General features: G+C 33.0%; 1 protein-coding gene across 1 annotated transcript in view; it reads left to right on the top strand.

The window, feature by feature from the left end:
- The window catches only part of CSMD3 (CUB and Sushi multiple domains 3), a 721,079-nt gene that overhangs the window by 649,299 nt on the left and 55,717 nt on the right, over window positions 1–16,063 (top strand). The window contains exons 54-57 of the mRNA XM_054816701.1: window positions 1,498–1,671; window positions 4,329–4,502; window positions 6,179–6,364; window positions 10,603–10,776. Coding sequence (XP_054672676.1) covers window positions 1,498–1,671; window positions 4,329–4,502; window positions 6,179–6,364; window positions 10,603–10,776 — 708 coding nt within the window. The remainder of the gene's footprint in view (window positions 1–1,497; window positions 1,672–4,328; window positions 4,503–6,178; window positions 6,365–10,602; window positions 10,777–16,063) is intronic.

Consider the following 16,063-nt stretch of genomic DNA (forward strand, 5'->3'; position numbering starts at 1 on the left):
CTTCCACTCTGCTGCCAGGAAGCAACACTAAAATCTTAATTAAGAACCAAGACCAATATTGTAATTAAATGCAATTAGAAAATTATTTCCTTGAACGTGGTCTGAATCACTTCAAACTGTCTCGTTGCATTTCTGATAGAAAATTATCTTTTCCAGCTCAGTTTTTACTGATTAGTCCTGTTTGTCATCACGAATGTGATAGTACAGGGAACTTTGGCCCTTTCTTGCATGTTCAAGAAAATCCACTTTCTTTACTGAACAGATTATGACTTTCCTGGAGAATAAAGAAGTACTCTAACAAAAATTTTATAAACATGTATTGTGCCATCTTATCCCAGAAAACATAACCCAAATTTCAAGTATGCCTAGTCCTTTTGTAACACTGAGGGAAATGAGGAGGGGACAAACAGAGGGGAATATACACTTAAACAGTATCGGATTTGTTCCTTATACAGAAGTCAAACTGCACTCATCAATTTAATCTGTGAAGGGTCACTTACTACCTATATTGTAAATTCTGATGATTTTATCATGATTCATACAATGAAATACAATACGAGGCTTAAGTTGCCAGACACAAGTTATAAGAAAATGTCAATTTTTTTTTCTTCACTAAAGTACTAGCTGAAACACTGCTTGTTTTTCTTGCTTGCCTTACTTGGTTTTGCAGTGAGTTGTCTGCCTTATGTCACAATCTCCATGACATCAACATTTCTCAGAGGATTTTCCATTAACACATTATTTGCTGAATCACAGTGCCTATTTTCCAGGGTTTGTTAAGTAAAATAGTAACAAATGACACATGGTTAATTCTTTTCCCCTGCCTCTTTCTAGATTAAATGTCTGTTTGAGCCTTTCATAGTGTAAATAAAATATTTCTCATATTTTGAGAATACAGTGTAGACGATTCAGCCAAGGCATAGAAAGGTTTTTGGTTGCAGGACATTTGGATGTAGTTGCACCGACTGCCTTTGTCCCAAACATATTAATCTTTTGAGGATTCCTCTGGGATCAATAGGTGAGAAAGAATGGAAGATAATCCAGAGATTCAGATTCCAGCAATAAATTATCAAAGTTAATGTGTTCCCCTTGTAAAAAGGCTATATTTATAAAATGGACATGGATTGATATTTATAATGGATTAATATTTATAATATTTATATGTATTTATTCTAATATAGGATTTTACAGGTTTTAATAAAAAGGAATTACTCATTTTTTGAAAAGAAATTTGATAACATATGCAATATTTAATCTTTTTGCTACACTGTCTTTTTGTAAGTTTTTATATGTGTACAGACCTACCTATACAACTGCAGTTTTCCCCAAGTTAATAAAAATAAACCTTTGAATGAAGTCAATAAAAAAAAAATTTAAAACATGTTCAGCATTTCTTTGTTTTAATTAAGGAGGTATATTTAAAATTACCTTGTCATATTTATTGATATTTTTTCTTTTCTTTTTTTTTTTTTTTTTAATTTACTTTGAAAAATCTAGCTGGTCACTGTGGTATTCCAGATCTTATAGTCAATGGTCAAGTAATTGGAGAAAATTACGGATATAGAGACACAGTTGTGTATCAGTGCAGTCCTGGTTTTCGGCTGATCGGTTCTTCTGTACGAATCTGTCAACAAGATCACAACTGGTCTGGTCAGCTTCCATCCTGTGTGCGTAAGTAAGCATAGCAACACATACTGATTTATTTCACAGGAATGTCTATGTCAGACAAGATGAGGATGACTTTGAAGCTTAGTATTCATTAAAAAAAAAAAAAAACACAAAGATTTAAAGCAGATCCTCAAAAGTATATGGCCACCTAAAATCTGTGATTCATCCATTAGGTGAAGTTTAATGTAGTCACTTAAAATTTCCACTGGATTATTGCATCTTTTGGCTACTAAATACCTGTCATTTATATGTGAGTATGAATTTCTTCTAAAAGTGGTGGTAATTAGGTGCCAAGGTACTCAAATTTGAAAAAGGCTTTATGTCCCTTAGTGACTTTTGGAAATATTTAATGTACATTTACTTTGTCAGTGGTAGTTAGATAAGTACATACTCTTGAATTATGCTGTCAGTACCGATGATTAAAATGTTTGTTTCAACAAACTTGTGCTTTTTTTTTTTTTCTTCTTCTTCTTCTCACAGAGCTATTTTAATTTTGATTTCTGGTTTGGTTTTGGCTTTTCTGGCGTGAATTTTGTACTTTGTTAATGAGGCTCCTTGTACGTGATGTGTGTCAACATATCACATGAAATACCATTATGTAATAACAGAAAATACTGTATTACATTTTGGGACAAATTGGGAGTTCTTGAAGGATTCTCAAGCAAATTACAACTGTTTCAATAATTTAGGTTCAGTAATGTCAGTGTATTGAAAATGTATTAGTCTGCCTCCAAATATTCTTAGATTTTTATAGCTACATTTTTGTAGCAGAAACTATCTGATTCATCATAATACACACTGTTAATTCATTACATTTACTTGTCACTCTTTTACATAGAACTAGATATACATGTAATAACATATACATATACTGTAATAATTGTAATTCTTAATTTTGTTTCCACTTTATGATCAAGTAATAGATCATTACTTCTTTATATTACATTTCAGACCAACCACTTCTTTATAGGTAACCGTTAAGGCAATAAAAATAGACACCATTAATGAATTTCTAAATTTAAATGTCAATATCAATGTGAGAACCGACAAATAAACCCCCACAATTGTTTTAGATGTACTAACAGCAGAGAAAATGGACATACTTTCTTCCTCTAATCAAATGGAAGCTTCTTTTTTCAATACAGGGGGATATGCAATACAGCACTTCAGAAAAAGACACAAGACTTGGGAAAAGTTTAGACTTGCAAAAGGCTGCTATAAAGAGCAACAGCCTCTAACTTTGTGAGAGAGAGTTAGAAACAGCTCCACTTCAGATCAAAGGTTCAAATGACACGTAGAAAAATAGTCTCACATTTCTTTGTTTATTTAACGTTAGATGTTTGAATTGAATTGAAATTTAGTTATTGTGACCTTTTCACTTTTTAATTCACCATTCCTCTTGCTTATACAGTTGGCAGATGTATTACTACTGTTGTGTAATGCTACTGTACATGCATGGGTATTAATCAAAATGTTATGCAAATTTCATACTTGTGTTTTCACAAGAATAATTTTTATTGTTATTATACATATATTAAAAAAACATCTCTGTGGGCTTAATGTGTATCTTTGCCTGATGGTTTTACCAATGTTAACAGTTTAGTGTATGATTCCAATTACTCTTTTGGGGAAAAAATGCAATTCCTTATATAAAAATTTCTGATGCCAATAACATAGTGATATTAATAGAACATACAGAATTCAATTTAACTTTCATTCATAGAATATACTTTGACTTGTCTGTATGCTATACTAGTTCTTAAGGACCATTTTCATTTTTTGATGTTGCTAAAAATTTTATTTCATTTGGATGATATGAATTTCTTTTAGAGTTATGATAAATGTGTTCTACATGGAGAAAAAGAATGTATATTTGTTAAAACTAACAAAATTAATTTAGAAAAATAATGAAGTTTCGCAATTGATAAAAATTTGAGAGTTGAATAATTTGTTCTGTGATATTATTTTTTTTTCATTTAAAATTACTGATTAACATTTTATTTATTAACTACTGGCACTTCCTAAAACATAGAAGGAAATATTTATACATTTTTTAAAATTAATTTGTGATTTATTTTCCTTATTGTTTTTGTATCTGGTCTTTGTGGACACCGAAAAGGAACTTTAACTTCTGCAGTCAGTTTTTGTATAAATACAATAAAAGTTTCACAGTATCCATAATGTTTCATATATCCAGTCATAAATTTATAACTGCAGTAAGTACTTAGTCCTCAAAGATAAAACAGAGTGAGTTGATATTAAGACATATTTGTAAGAAATAATTCCTGAGGAACTAATGCACTGAAATGTTTCCTTTGAATATCAGACTATATGTAATGAAAATCAAGTGCTTGCTTTTCTCCTGCTTCTTCAGAAAACTTCTCCTCATTTGCCTTGATTTCTGCATGGTAGATTCTATTCAGCTATTTAAAATATTTAAGTAAGTGTTTGAACCTTTACTAAAATATGTCTTCGTTCTTATTCAGTTCAGAGAAATGTGAATTTTTCATGGAAGGTACTCAATATTTTATAATATCTATCAAAACTTTAAAATACTATTATATAATGGTTGTAATGATTATCTATTATATCATAAATCATGATAAGTGATAACAGCAGGGTCTGTTTGTGTTTTGTTTCTTTGTGTTGTGCAATGCTAGCTGTTAGCTGTGGTCACCCTGGTAGTCCTATTTATGGAAGAACAAGTGGAAACGGTTTCAACTTCAATGACGTTGTGACATTCTCGTGTAATATTGGGTACGTTATGCAAGGACCAACCAAAGCACAGTGTCAGGCTAATAGGCAGTGGAGCCACCCACCTCCAATATGCAAAGGTAAGAATGCAAGCATTGGCAATTTTCAAACTTAGTTGGAAAATTGAGGTTGAAAAGTATACTGAAGGTAAAGGGAAACTGTCAAGACAAAATGATGACTCTCTTACTAACAGGCATCAATTAAAAATCATTAAAGATGATTTTTCATTTTTCAGTTAGATCTGTTCTACATTCAGAAGGTCACCAGGATAACTGTTGCCGAGAAACTTTCTTATGTGTCTATAGTTTGTATTGATTTTTTTTTTTAAAAGGTTTCTACAAGTTCCTTAAGCAAAATTATGAAGGAGATAATTAAGAGCTTAAATCCTGAAATAATGTTCTCTGCATTTTTAGCCAATATACTTCTGATAGGTGCATAACAAAACATAATTTTTTTTTCCTTTTACGTTTCCATTGATCTGACTGCTCATCTGGACTTTTTAATTTCTTATTCTAATTTGTTAGCATAATCCATTTGGGTTGGCTCTCAATACTTCTGCATATTATATTTAAAATAAAATAAATAAATAAAAGAATATTATGAAATTAATTCTGTCTGAGTCTCATAAACACTTTTAGAAAGGTTTTGTCACCATTGTCCTTTTTAAGTGTGTTGTTATGTGCTTTTTAAGTGTTTAAATTGTCCTTGTTTAGAATAATTTACTTTTTGCTGTAACCTACTTGCACATATACAGAAATTGTATTGATTGTTTTTTCAGCATCTTTCCAGCAGCTTCGATGGACTTTTATCTGTACACGGCTTAAGTCATGATCTGTATTTATAGTAATTTTATTTACTATATGTTCCTTCAAATAGGTATCCTCTACTTTCCTTTGATCGTTTTGCTGTAAGCAAAACTGGAAAATAGTTTACAGAACTCAAATTTCCAAGGACCTTTTTGCTGATGAAAAGTTATTATTTTTTAAATAGATGATGATGTGTTTACTTGACCAGAGAAGCCTATTGCATGGAAACTGTTAAAAAAATGTCCATGACCAATACCAAAACAAGTATTATAATCCCCTTGCCAGACAGCTGTAAGTTGCAAAAAAAGAAAAAAAAAATTAGTCTTCAGTGATTTTTAAACGTATGAATCCCAGAGTAGTTGGACTCAAAAAATATATCAGCATTCTTAACCGTCAAAGTATACCCATATTTTTAAAAGCAGATACCCATTTGTTAGAATATTTCCCTGTTCTAGCAAAATTACCGCAGTGTTACTTAACCAATCATGTGCCCTTTAGCTGAAAACATCCGCCTCAAAGGTACTCCATTATCAAAATGTTGGCATAGGAACATAAGTATATTTGCATGGCTGTGTGGGTTAGACCAAAGGCACATCTAGCCCCATAACCAGTTTCCAGCAGCTGTGAGCAATAGTTTATGTCAAGGCAAGAGTATAAATTGAATATATTGGTATGTTCAGTCACTTTTAGTGGCAAATACTTTCACAGCATCATCCCACTCTGTGAAGAAACATTTTATTGGTTCTTAGTTTAGCATCTCCTGGGTTTAGAATCTCCTGATTTCGTATCATCTTCCTAATTCAGTATCATTATCTATAAAATCAGGGTATATAAAATCAGGGTAGTAACACATTGGAAGTTTCTCATAGAAAGGATAGGAGACCATTTAAAGACCATTTTAGTAGACTCTATTTGTATGACTCTCACGTCTATGCTTTTTTTCTTTTTAGTGGTCAATTGTTCTGATCCTGGAATTCCCGCAAATTCCATAAGAGAAAGTAAAATAGAACATGGAAATTTCACATATGGCACAGTAGTATTTTATGACTGTAATCCTGGATATTTTTTATTTGGCTCTTCAGTTTTAATTTGTCAACCAAATGGCCACTGGGACAAACCTCTGCCTGAATGCATTAGTAAGTAGATAATGTGTATGCTTCTATAAAGAATGTGAACTGGACTGGGTATTATTTTACACATTGTTTCTATCAGTCTCATGACAGCAATCAGAATAATCATATTTATATACATTTTTGTGTATGCAGTAATAATGGCAGGTCTCAGTAGCAGCTGAATTAGCACAGTTATTTTGTTATTGTACGTAGCAAATAACATTGAATACTTGGGAAATGCAATAACTGAAACAAACATCTCTGAATACTTCAGCACAATTATCCCTGATAACAGGAATTGAAGATAAAAACATATCAATTGAATTTGCTAATATGTGAAATCCATTGGCCACAGAGTTATCATCACACTGAAACTTAAAAACTATAGTAGCCGATTATTGACTTATGTCACTATAGTACTTTCTGGACTTCTTTTGGGACAACAGCAAGATCAGACTATCTACGATGACCGCAGGCTAAGAGTAATGGCACTGTAGAGCACCGTAAGTGTCCTCTGGACCATGTCCTCAGCTTACCACAATACCAGATGTAGCTGAATATCATGGTCATGTGCAACCTATCCACTAAGGCAAGTGGATCAACACAAGGAGGGTGGGGTTTTTTTTGTACTGGCTTGTCATGAACAACTTTGTAACTGTGATGAAGATATAGCTACAGATGTTGTGTAGGTTTTTAATTGTCTGGGACAGCTGGTTTACCCAGTTCCCTATAAGTCTATGTAAAATATTATGGTTTACAACCAAAATTTCTCTCTGAGAGAGGCTGAGAGCTTTATTTTCTAGAGATTAAAGGAAAAACAAGTTAAGGGTTCCTTATTTAGGAATAATGGACTGTCATTTGCCATATTGTAGATATTAGTTCTCAGTTTTACCTTTATTAGTCTTCCTTAATTGGGGTTCCTCCAGTTCTGTTATTCTATCTCTGGGGAAAAAAAAAAAAAAAATCTGAAATTTTGTATCTTCTTACTGTTAAAACCTTTACTTCTGGAAGTTATCCCTTTCTTTGATGGGATAAATAGCTTGATTGCGAGTCACAGTTAAACCTATAAGAGAGTCTAACAGTTTCACATTAAATTTTAAGGTAATATTACCATTTCAGAAAGATAAATGTTAATTAATAGTAACATAACTTTAAAGAGAAAAATTCTAAAGGTAAAGGTGCAAAGATTTTTACTTTTGTATTTTTATCTCTTAATCTTCTTTCAGAATTGACAGAAGTAATTTAATAATACAGATTTTACTCTTCTTTTAAAATGACCTTTGAGAGTAAGAGTGCTATATGTACTTTTGAAAGGGAATCCTCAGCTTTATTTGTGTCATATATATAGAGGGGTCAATGAATTCTAACCTAGGCACTATCTATGCTATTTTGTACTCATTAAATTTACCTAAACTAACTTCTTGTGATGTAGCTACTGAGTATTTTTTATAAGAGCCTTTCAGCTTCTGGAGTGTTTTGCAAATTATTTCCCTTTTGGACATATTCAGGGTGGTCATTCAGTAGTCTGCACATTTTTCCACTGTAAGAGCAATGGAAAAGAAGTAGAAAGCTGGATGGATGTTTTTCTTTGACCCAGGCTGGATTATTTTTTTTGACCTAGCTGGATTTCAACCTCTCTCTAACTAGTCTCAAAGAACATACCTTTTTTTGAAAAATTGCTAGAGTAATGGAGAAGAGACACAGTAACAAAGGAAAAGTTGTTTACCTGTAAAGTGACTCGATTTCTTTGAAATGTGTTGTAGCTTGAGTACTTCTAGCTACTATAAATCCTCTAGAAGAAGCAGAATTCAGCGTTGGCCTGGACCATGATGTCCTTTCAACTCTCCCTTTGAAATAAAGACTTTCGGGGGCATAAAGTACTTTTAGGCACATGTTGCTAGGAAAATACTTTAAATTTGAAATGTACTCAAAATGAAAGGTATTTTTGGACAATACACCTCAAAGAATTCCAGTGACCATACCAGGTCTTTTTGTACTGCAAAGTATTGTCAGTTTAGTTCTGAGACACATGCTCTCATCTGTTATTTTTAAGCTACTGAGATGTGAGTACACACAATCCACATCTTCTAAGCTTGAAATCCAAATACTGTAGACTATTTTATTGCTGGTGTCTGTGCCATCCTCTCAATAATTCTATTGCATCACCTTGTCCTGACGTATTTTGTTTATTGGGATTTCTCAGGGAAAAAGAGATAGCCATTGAAATGTCATACCAGCAAAAGAATTATTTGCATATTATTCTTTCAGATTTATTTATTTATTTATTTATTTAGGAAAGTGAGATTTTGATGTGACAGGAATCGATTGATAATTGTCCATATTAATGAAAAAATATATTTTGACCTGACATTTTTACATACTCTGAAGATTAATAATATTATACTCTTTTCTTTTTCTTCTCCCTTTATTATTTGTTCATTAAAACTGATTCAAAGCTTAATGTAAAAAGGTACTGTGCAGGTATGTGATGGAACAGGACTAGATAACAGAGAGGCAGAAAGGACAAAATTGATGGGAATAAAATGGAGGATGCATTAGCATTAGGAGAAAAACAGAAGAAATAGGATCAACTTTTCATATGAAATCCCCAGCTGAGAACATGTATATAAAATTAAATTTCATAGAACGTATTATCAAGTTAAAGGTAGAATTACAAGGTTGTATAATTTTCTAAATCAGTTATTAGGAATCCAGGACTTTTGGACATGTGTAAACATAAAAGGGAAGTATGTATAGGAAAGCCAAAAACTGCATGCTGTAAGGCACCAGTATGAAATTCACTTTTCCTCTATGACAGCATCTGAAAAGCGCAAAAGAATGAATCAAGAAAAATACAGATAATAAAAACACTCTGAAAAATTGTGAATGTTATTTCTTTGAAACCTGCATGACCAACATGCCTTTTTATTAACAATGCTCTAAGTTTGCCTTGTCTACAATCATACATAATTAATGCTAGATTTTATTTATAAGCAATTGATCAAACATGTAACATGCTAACAAGTGCCCAGTTTGTAAAGGTGACCATTCTGACCATTTTACTCAAAGTCCTGCAAGCCTACATAATGGTCACAGGGGTCAGTGGCAGTAGGTAGGAATCAAAGTCAATCAATCACATACCACATTCCTAAATCCTTTGTGGGGTTATCAGGAAGGTTCTGCACCTTGCAAGTTGGACTCCTAAGAGAACATATGTCATTGTACACATATCAGTGTATGTATAAATGTAAAGCTCGAAGACCAAGAATAATCATTAAAGGAAGATGAATCATCACACATGACTTTGGTCATATGTTGTATTGTACAACCATTATACTGTTGTATATACATCTGAAGTGCTAGGGAATTGAATACATCCTCAACTCTGATCAGGCTGCTGATCTGGCTGTTCTAGTACCCTGATATTTGCAGCTATAATTTGTCGTTTTCATGATGCATAAATACAAATACCTTTGGCCAAGATATGCCACGTGCCATGGACAGGTGTAAGATAAAAAGAAATCAGACATGCAAGGCTAAATGCATTCTGTGAAAAGAGTGAATTTGGTTTATGAATTTTAACTGTGCAATTGCTGAATGTGACATATTTAGCTTACTTTTAAATTAACTCCTTGCTCTGAATAAACAACTGATAGGGAATTTATCCATGATCATTTCTAAGACTGGGATCCTAAAGAAATTAACTCCAATCTGTGCAATTAACATCAATGGATGATCCCTAAGAATACGTTAAAAATATGTAAACAGATATTTTATTTATGCAATACAATATTTTAAGTAACCAAAACCATGAATAGGAAATTAGTATATTAGTATTAAGGTTCAAAATTTAGCAGAAATGGTTTTGTTTATAGACCTAGTAGACTTCATGACTAATGATTTGGGTCCAGTGGATGAGAGATGAAGGTCTGCATATTCTCTGCCTCTGAAGAGTACATGCATGAGTGTGTGTGTGTGCGCGCATGTGTTCATCCCATGAAGATCAACTTAGTGAATGAGTGTCTTTGGACATCAATATGGATATCTAAAATACCTTTTTGATATCTCCAAACATTTGTTTCACAGCTTTTGGTATGTAATATATTTTGCAGTTCTGATCACATAATGTGTCTCCCTACCCCAAACCCTAAAAAGTTCAGACTGTTCACACAGTTTATGTATGGCGTTAGGAAAATGATAACTACAAACTGTTTGATCAGTGATAATAACCTTTTTTTATCTCCAATAATTATGCATTGTAGTGATTGACTGTGGCCATCCTGGCGTTCCTCCTAACGCGGTCCTGTCTGGAGATAAATACACATTTGGGGCTACTGTTCATTATACCTGTACAGGTAGACGATCGCTGTTAGGGCAGTCATCTCGTACATGTCAGTTAAATGGACATTGGAGCGGATCTCTTCCTCACTGCTCAGGTAATATTTTTTAATTAATGAGTGTGGCCTGTAGTTGTTTTGAATTTATTGTGATTTTGTCAGAAGGCCATTTTAAAATCTGGAAAATCATGTATAAAACTAGAGTAGTATCTCAATAGAAGTAAAAAAGTAAAACCAAAATAAGTAAGAAATCTATTAGCACGAAAAGAATTTGGGAGAAGTAGGCTTTCTCAGTGATATTTAACACGAATAGGAAATTGTACATTCAATAGAATGTTAAAGGAACTGATTTGTTTTGAAAATATTTTCTATATGACTTCTGGAATAAGTATTAATTTCCACAGGGAAACTTTGCATCATTATCTCTTCAGGATGATGGGTTCTTTTTTTTTTTTTTTTTTTAAAACTTGTAAAATATCTACTGACTTGATGACACCTCAGATATATCTTAATTGCATAATACATCCATCTTTATAATAATACTCAGTGGGCTCCACATAATTTCAGTATAAGATGCTCGGTTTTGAGGGAGTACCATATAATACCATCTAATACCATCCTTGTAATAGATTAGTCCTCACCAAAGTCGAGATATGTTTCTGAACAACTTAATGCTTAGGAATGTTCTGTTTCACTACTTCAGTTTGATTCACTTTAACAGCAGTGATCAAATGAAAAACAGAAATCCAAGTCACACACAAATTTGGAGACTTGACTAAATCCCATTTCTTATCTTAGAGTATGTAAAAGAAGATTGTGATAGAGGTTAATCTTGTTATCAGTTTTAATTCTCAATAAATACTGGGGGGGGGGTGTTCTTTCTTGTCATCCTCATATTTCCATTATATAGGTTAAAGAAATCATTGGGGTTTTGGACCTTATTTAAACCTATGTAATTCAGAGTGCTTAGGTATCTTCAAGGGCAGAAAATAGGGAGTAAACAAGTGACACATTTTTCCTTGTGTTACAACTATGACAAAACAAGAGGTGAAAAATAAATGATATGCAAATCTGACAGTGCTACTATACCAGTTTTCCACTGAAAGTCCAAGTTTTGTTACAGCATTAGTAAATGATAGAATCATAGAATAGTTTGGGTCACAAGGGCCCATCAAAGATCATCTAGTCCAACCCCCCTGCCATGGTCAGGGACATCTTCCACTAGATCAGCTTTCTCAAAGCCCCGTCCAACCTGACCTTGAATACTTCCAGGGATGGGTCTCACAACCCTCTTTGTAAAAAAAAGTCTTCCTTATGTCCAGTCTAAACCTATCATCTCAGTTTAAAACTGTTACCCCTTGTGCTGTCACTACAGGCCTTGATAAAAAGTCTCTCTACATCTTCCTTATATATTTTATATATTGAAAGGCTGCAATAAGGTCTTCCAAAGAGCCTTCCCTTCTCCACGCTGAGCAACCCCAATTGTCGCAGCCTTTTTGCATAGGAGAGCTGCTCCAGCCCTGTGATCATCTTTGTGGCCCTTCTCTGATCTTGCTCTAACAAGTCCATGTCCTTCTTGTACTGGTGACTCCAGACCTGGATGCATTGCTCCAGGTGGGGTCTCATGTTTTCCAATCCATTTTTTTTTTGCCTCCTGCCTTCTTTTCTTCAGTGTATTCAGGTATAAAGTGATTATGTCAGCTACAGTTTCAGAATATGCATTTTTTTTACAGCTCATGTCACAGAAATCGTTAACAATTAATAACAAATAATAAAATAGGGCTTCTTGGTTAATATCTAGCACTGAATTCCAAAGGGTTGGAAGAATTTTTCAGTATCTGAACCTTTTACTACAAACTTTTAGGAAGTGGCTGCAGACAAATGTTGTTATCTTGCTCTCTGAGTCCCTCCTCTTTCACTAATCTGCCATTACAATCTAAAATGTGACAGAAACTAGAAAAAGTGAACACCTAATTCAATCCCTTACCTGTCTAACCATAAAATCAGAGGGAAATTTGCCACAATGGGAGCAAAGATCAAATTCTTGTAAAATGTGATGTTTAGAGCTACGCAGCAGAAATCAAAGCTTAGTGTATAATAATACTTAGTAGATAATGATATATTTATGTGAATTGAAAATTCAGACTGGGTTCATCAAAAATGTTTTTACAGTTAGTATGCATATTTGTTTTGGGAAAAAACACTCTAGATAAAATCTAAGGCTACTTATTGTAGTTTTCCATAGTCTTCATAAGAAAAAAAAAATCTAATTCGTGAATTAAAAAAAAATATTAAAGAAATTGACAAAAATATTGAGGAATACAAATAGGAAGCCTAAAAATATATATGAAAATATCAAAGAAACCTTCTAGAAAAGAAGACTATTCTATAATCATCCTGCTATTAAAATAAATGTGTTCCAATATCTTGGGATAAGCATTCATAATTGATGCACATGAAAATACTTTTTTTTCTGATGACAATTTTTGTACCCACAGATACGAAACTTTGATCATATCTAATTGATTTTTCTCAATACATGAAGAAACATTGCTTTGACATAGATTCAAATGTGAATCATAGTAAATCAAATTGTAACAGAATACAAACTGTCATTTTCTTTAACTGTACTGTACCAAACTATAATTCTAGTTTAAGAATAATTTGGGACTTTGTTTTCAAAGTGTATTTTGAAATGCTTTCTCATTTTAAAATAATTTGCAGATTACCATACAGGATTTTCATATTTTGTATCTAAAAATATGTGAAATCATTAGCTTTCATTATTAGCCTTGATAACTTGATTTTTAAATGTATATTAAAGCCTTAAACTTTGTATTTTTGATTATGGTATTAATAATAAATCATATATAATGTTCAATTGACAAAAGATGCAGCATGCTTGCACTTTTCATATATGGAGAAAAATTCAAACAGAAAATGCTATTTCTGCAAACATAAGGTAACCAAATTTTGTCACATCATCCCCATGACAGGTTCCTTTTTGTTACATGGCATTTTATGTTTCACATCCTAGAGCTAGAAGGAATTGTCATGTCCCATTGATATCTGTTGGCATTCAGAAACACAGTTTTCAGTCGTCACATGCATATCAGCTGGAGTCAGAATTTTGCAGCAACTTAGAATACCTCGTAAGTGCAGCAATGGTTGTGTGCTTACTTAAGTGGTCTAAATACCCTCCTTTTCATTAAAATTAAATGCCAGCTGAGAATTGGTTACACATCTGGGTGAAGGATGGCTCATAACCGACTGTGAAAATCACTTAGTTGAATCTCTGAATGAGGTAATAAAAGTCTGTTCTATTATGATATCATTGATTATATCACTGTCACTTCCTGATGTGATAAGTCATTTAGAAAAATTACTTCTGTAACCTTCAGTCCAAAGAGCTGGTGGTTAACCTCCCTGAAATTAAAAGAGTAAAAATTCCCAGTAATAATTAGGTGTTAGGAAAGAACACATGATTTCATTTACAAGAGGAATATGTAATTTATACTTGGTATAGCAAAAAGCTCTGTTTTCATATTTTCATAATAAAATTGTTTTAAGCGTAATGCCAAGTAACTTCCAGAAAACTGAGCTGTTATTGTAAGGACTTTACATGTATAGAATAACTAATAGGGCCTGCCCCAAATTCTTCACAGTCTTATTAAATAATACTGGAAAATGTAAGATATGGATTCCCAAAATAACAAAAAAAAAAAAATCTTGATCTAGGACATTTTTAAATTGTTGTAAAAACATGTAGCAGACTATTTTCAAATGAGAAGGATGTTAAGTCACCTAAGTAGCTTGGACATGAAGTGTTTTGAAAGCCTATAAAACTATATTTCATTTACTATAATTTGAAACTATTTACATTTGTTATGTAAAGGACTGGCAGGCTCCTTTACTGATCTGTGTCACATAATGAAATGAGTAAACCTGGAAGAGCCTGTGATTTTGAACCAGTCAGCCAGCTCTTATACTTACTTGAGTTAATTTGCTATTTCTGAAAGCATTAAAAGGCGTAGGACCATGTACTTTTTGCACATACATGCTATAAAATTTCACAATGTAATAGGCATGACTACATTAGTTTGATTATTCTCAAATGGAAGGTGTCCATTTAAGCTTGGTTAGCTTAATTAATGATAAAATTGGCTCCTAAATTAGTGAGAGTGGTTCACGATTAGCTGTTTCAGCAAGAGTTTGGAGAGGCAGTATGGACTGCCAGGTTTGTTCTCTTCTGTGTTTCCAAGCAAAGTTCTGCCCTTTTCTGTGACTCTCCAGATGTGCCTTCAGACTGTGGGTCCATAGCTGCATTCTCTTTTCCCACAAGCCTATAGGAGTTGTGCAGATCAGGTCCTACGAGGTGCTTAGTTATGCTGTTTTTCAATAAATTTGTGGGGAAGGAAGCATGGCCTGTATGAAAGGAAATAAAAAGTAATAGCACGACCTACAAAACTGCAGGTTGGCACATGAACTGCCTTTGCAAGTGACAAAAATATGGTCAGCTTCTAGGACGTATTGGACTAAAGCAAGTATGTGCTTGTACACCATAATTCTCAAAGCAAAGCAAACTAGTGCTACTCTTCTTCCTTTCACTATTCAGTTCTGTACATGCTTTTCTTGGTAAAGAGATGTGTCCAACCAGTCACTCCAACAGCATACACACATGCACAGGATATTTACACAGTATATTTACACACATACAGTGCCAACCAAGGCAATGGAAGATCTGTTTTTCTCTGCATGTACAACTCCAGGGTCCTAACTTCCCATAGAGCCCATAGATAGAGAGTTTGTCACTTCTGGTCTTCTGGATATTTGGAGCAGATAACTTTGTTTACTACATCTATGTAAGAATTTCTCTTGCTGCTACTACTTAAGCTTACATAAATACCAGAAAGGTATGTCTATTCTACAGAAAACCTTCTTTACATCATTTGTTCAAATGTTTTAATATAATTGTCTCTAATGTGAAGATATAATACAACATTCTTCAGTAGATGAATTAAAGCCTTCTTGCTGATTCTTAAAATGTTTCTTCATTATTTGCATTAGTGTAACTAAGTACAATCTGATGCAGATATGCTTTCAAAAATATGATGTTTGAATTATTTTTTGTACAGAAGACTGTTCAGTTTATTTGCAAGTTGTCACAGAAAACCATAAGCTGAATATCCATGGGCGAAAACCTGAAGAGTGCCACTCCAAAAATTCTGGAATTCAACTCTTTTATGTTGAAACTCAGTAATACAATATACCTTAATCTCCTATTACATAGAAAACTAGCTTAAAGACCTTTAAAAAGATAAACCAGCAGATCTTAAATATATATTAAAAGATAGTATATATTATATATATAAAAAGTATATGTATA

The sequence above is a fragment of the Grus americana genome, chromosome 2 (assembly GCF_028858705.1).
Source record: "Grus americana isolate bGruAme1 chromosome 2, bGruAme1.mat, whole genome shotgun sequence".
Lineage (NCBI taxonomy): Eukaryota > Metazoa > Chordata > Aves > Gruiformes > Gruidae > Grus > Grus americana.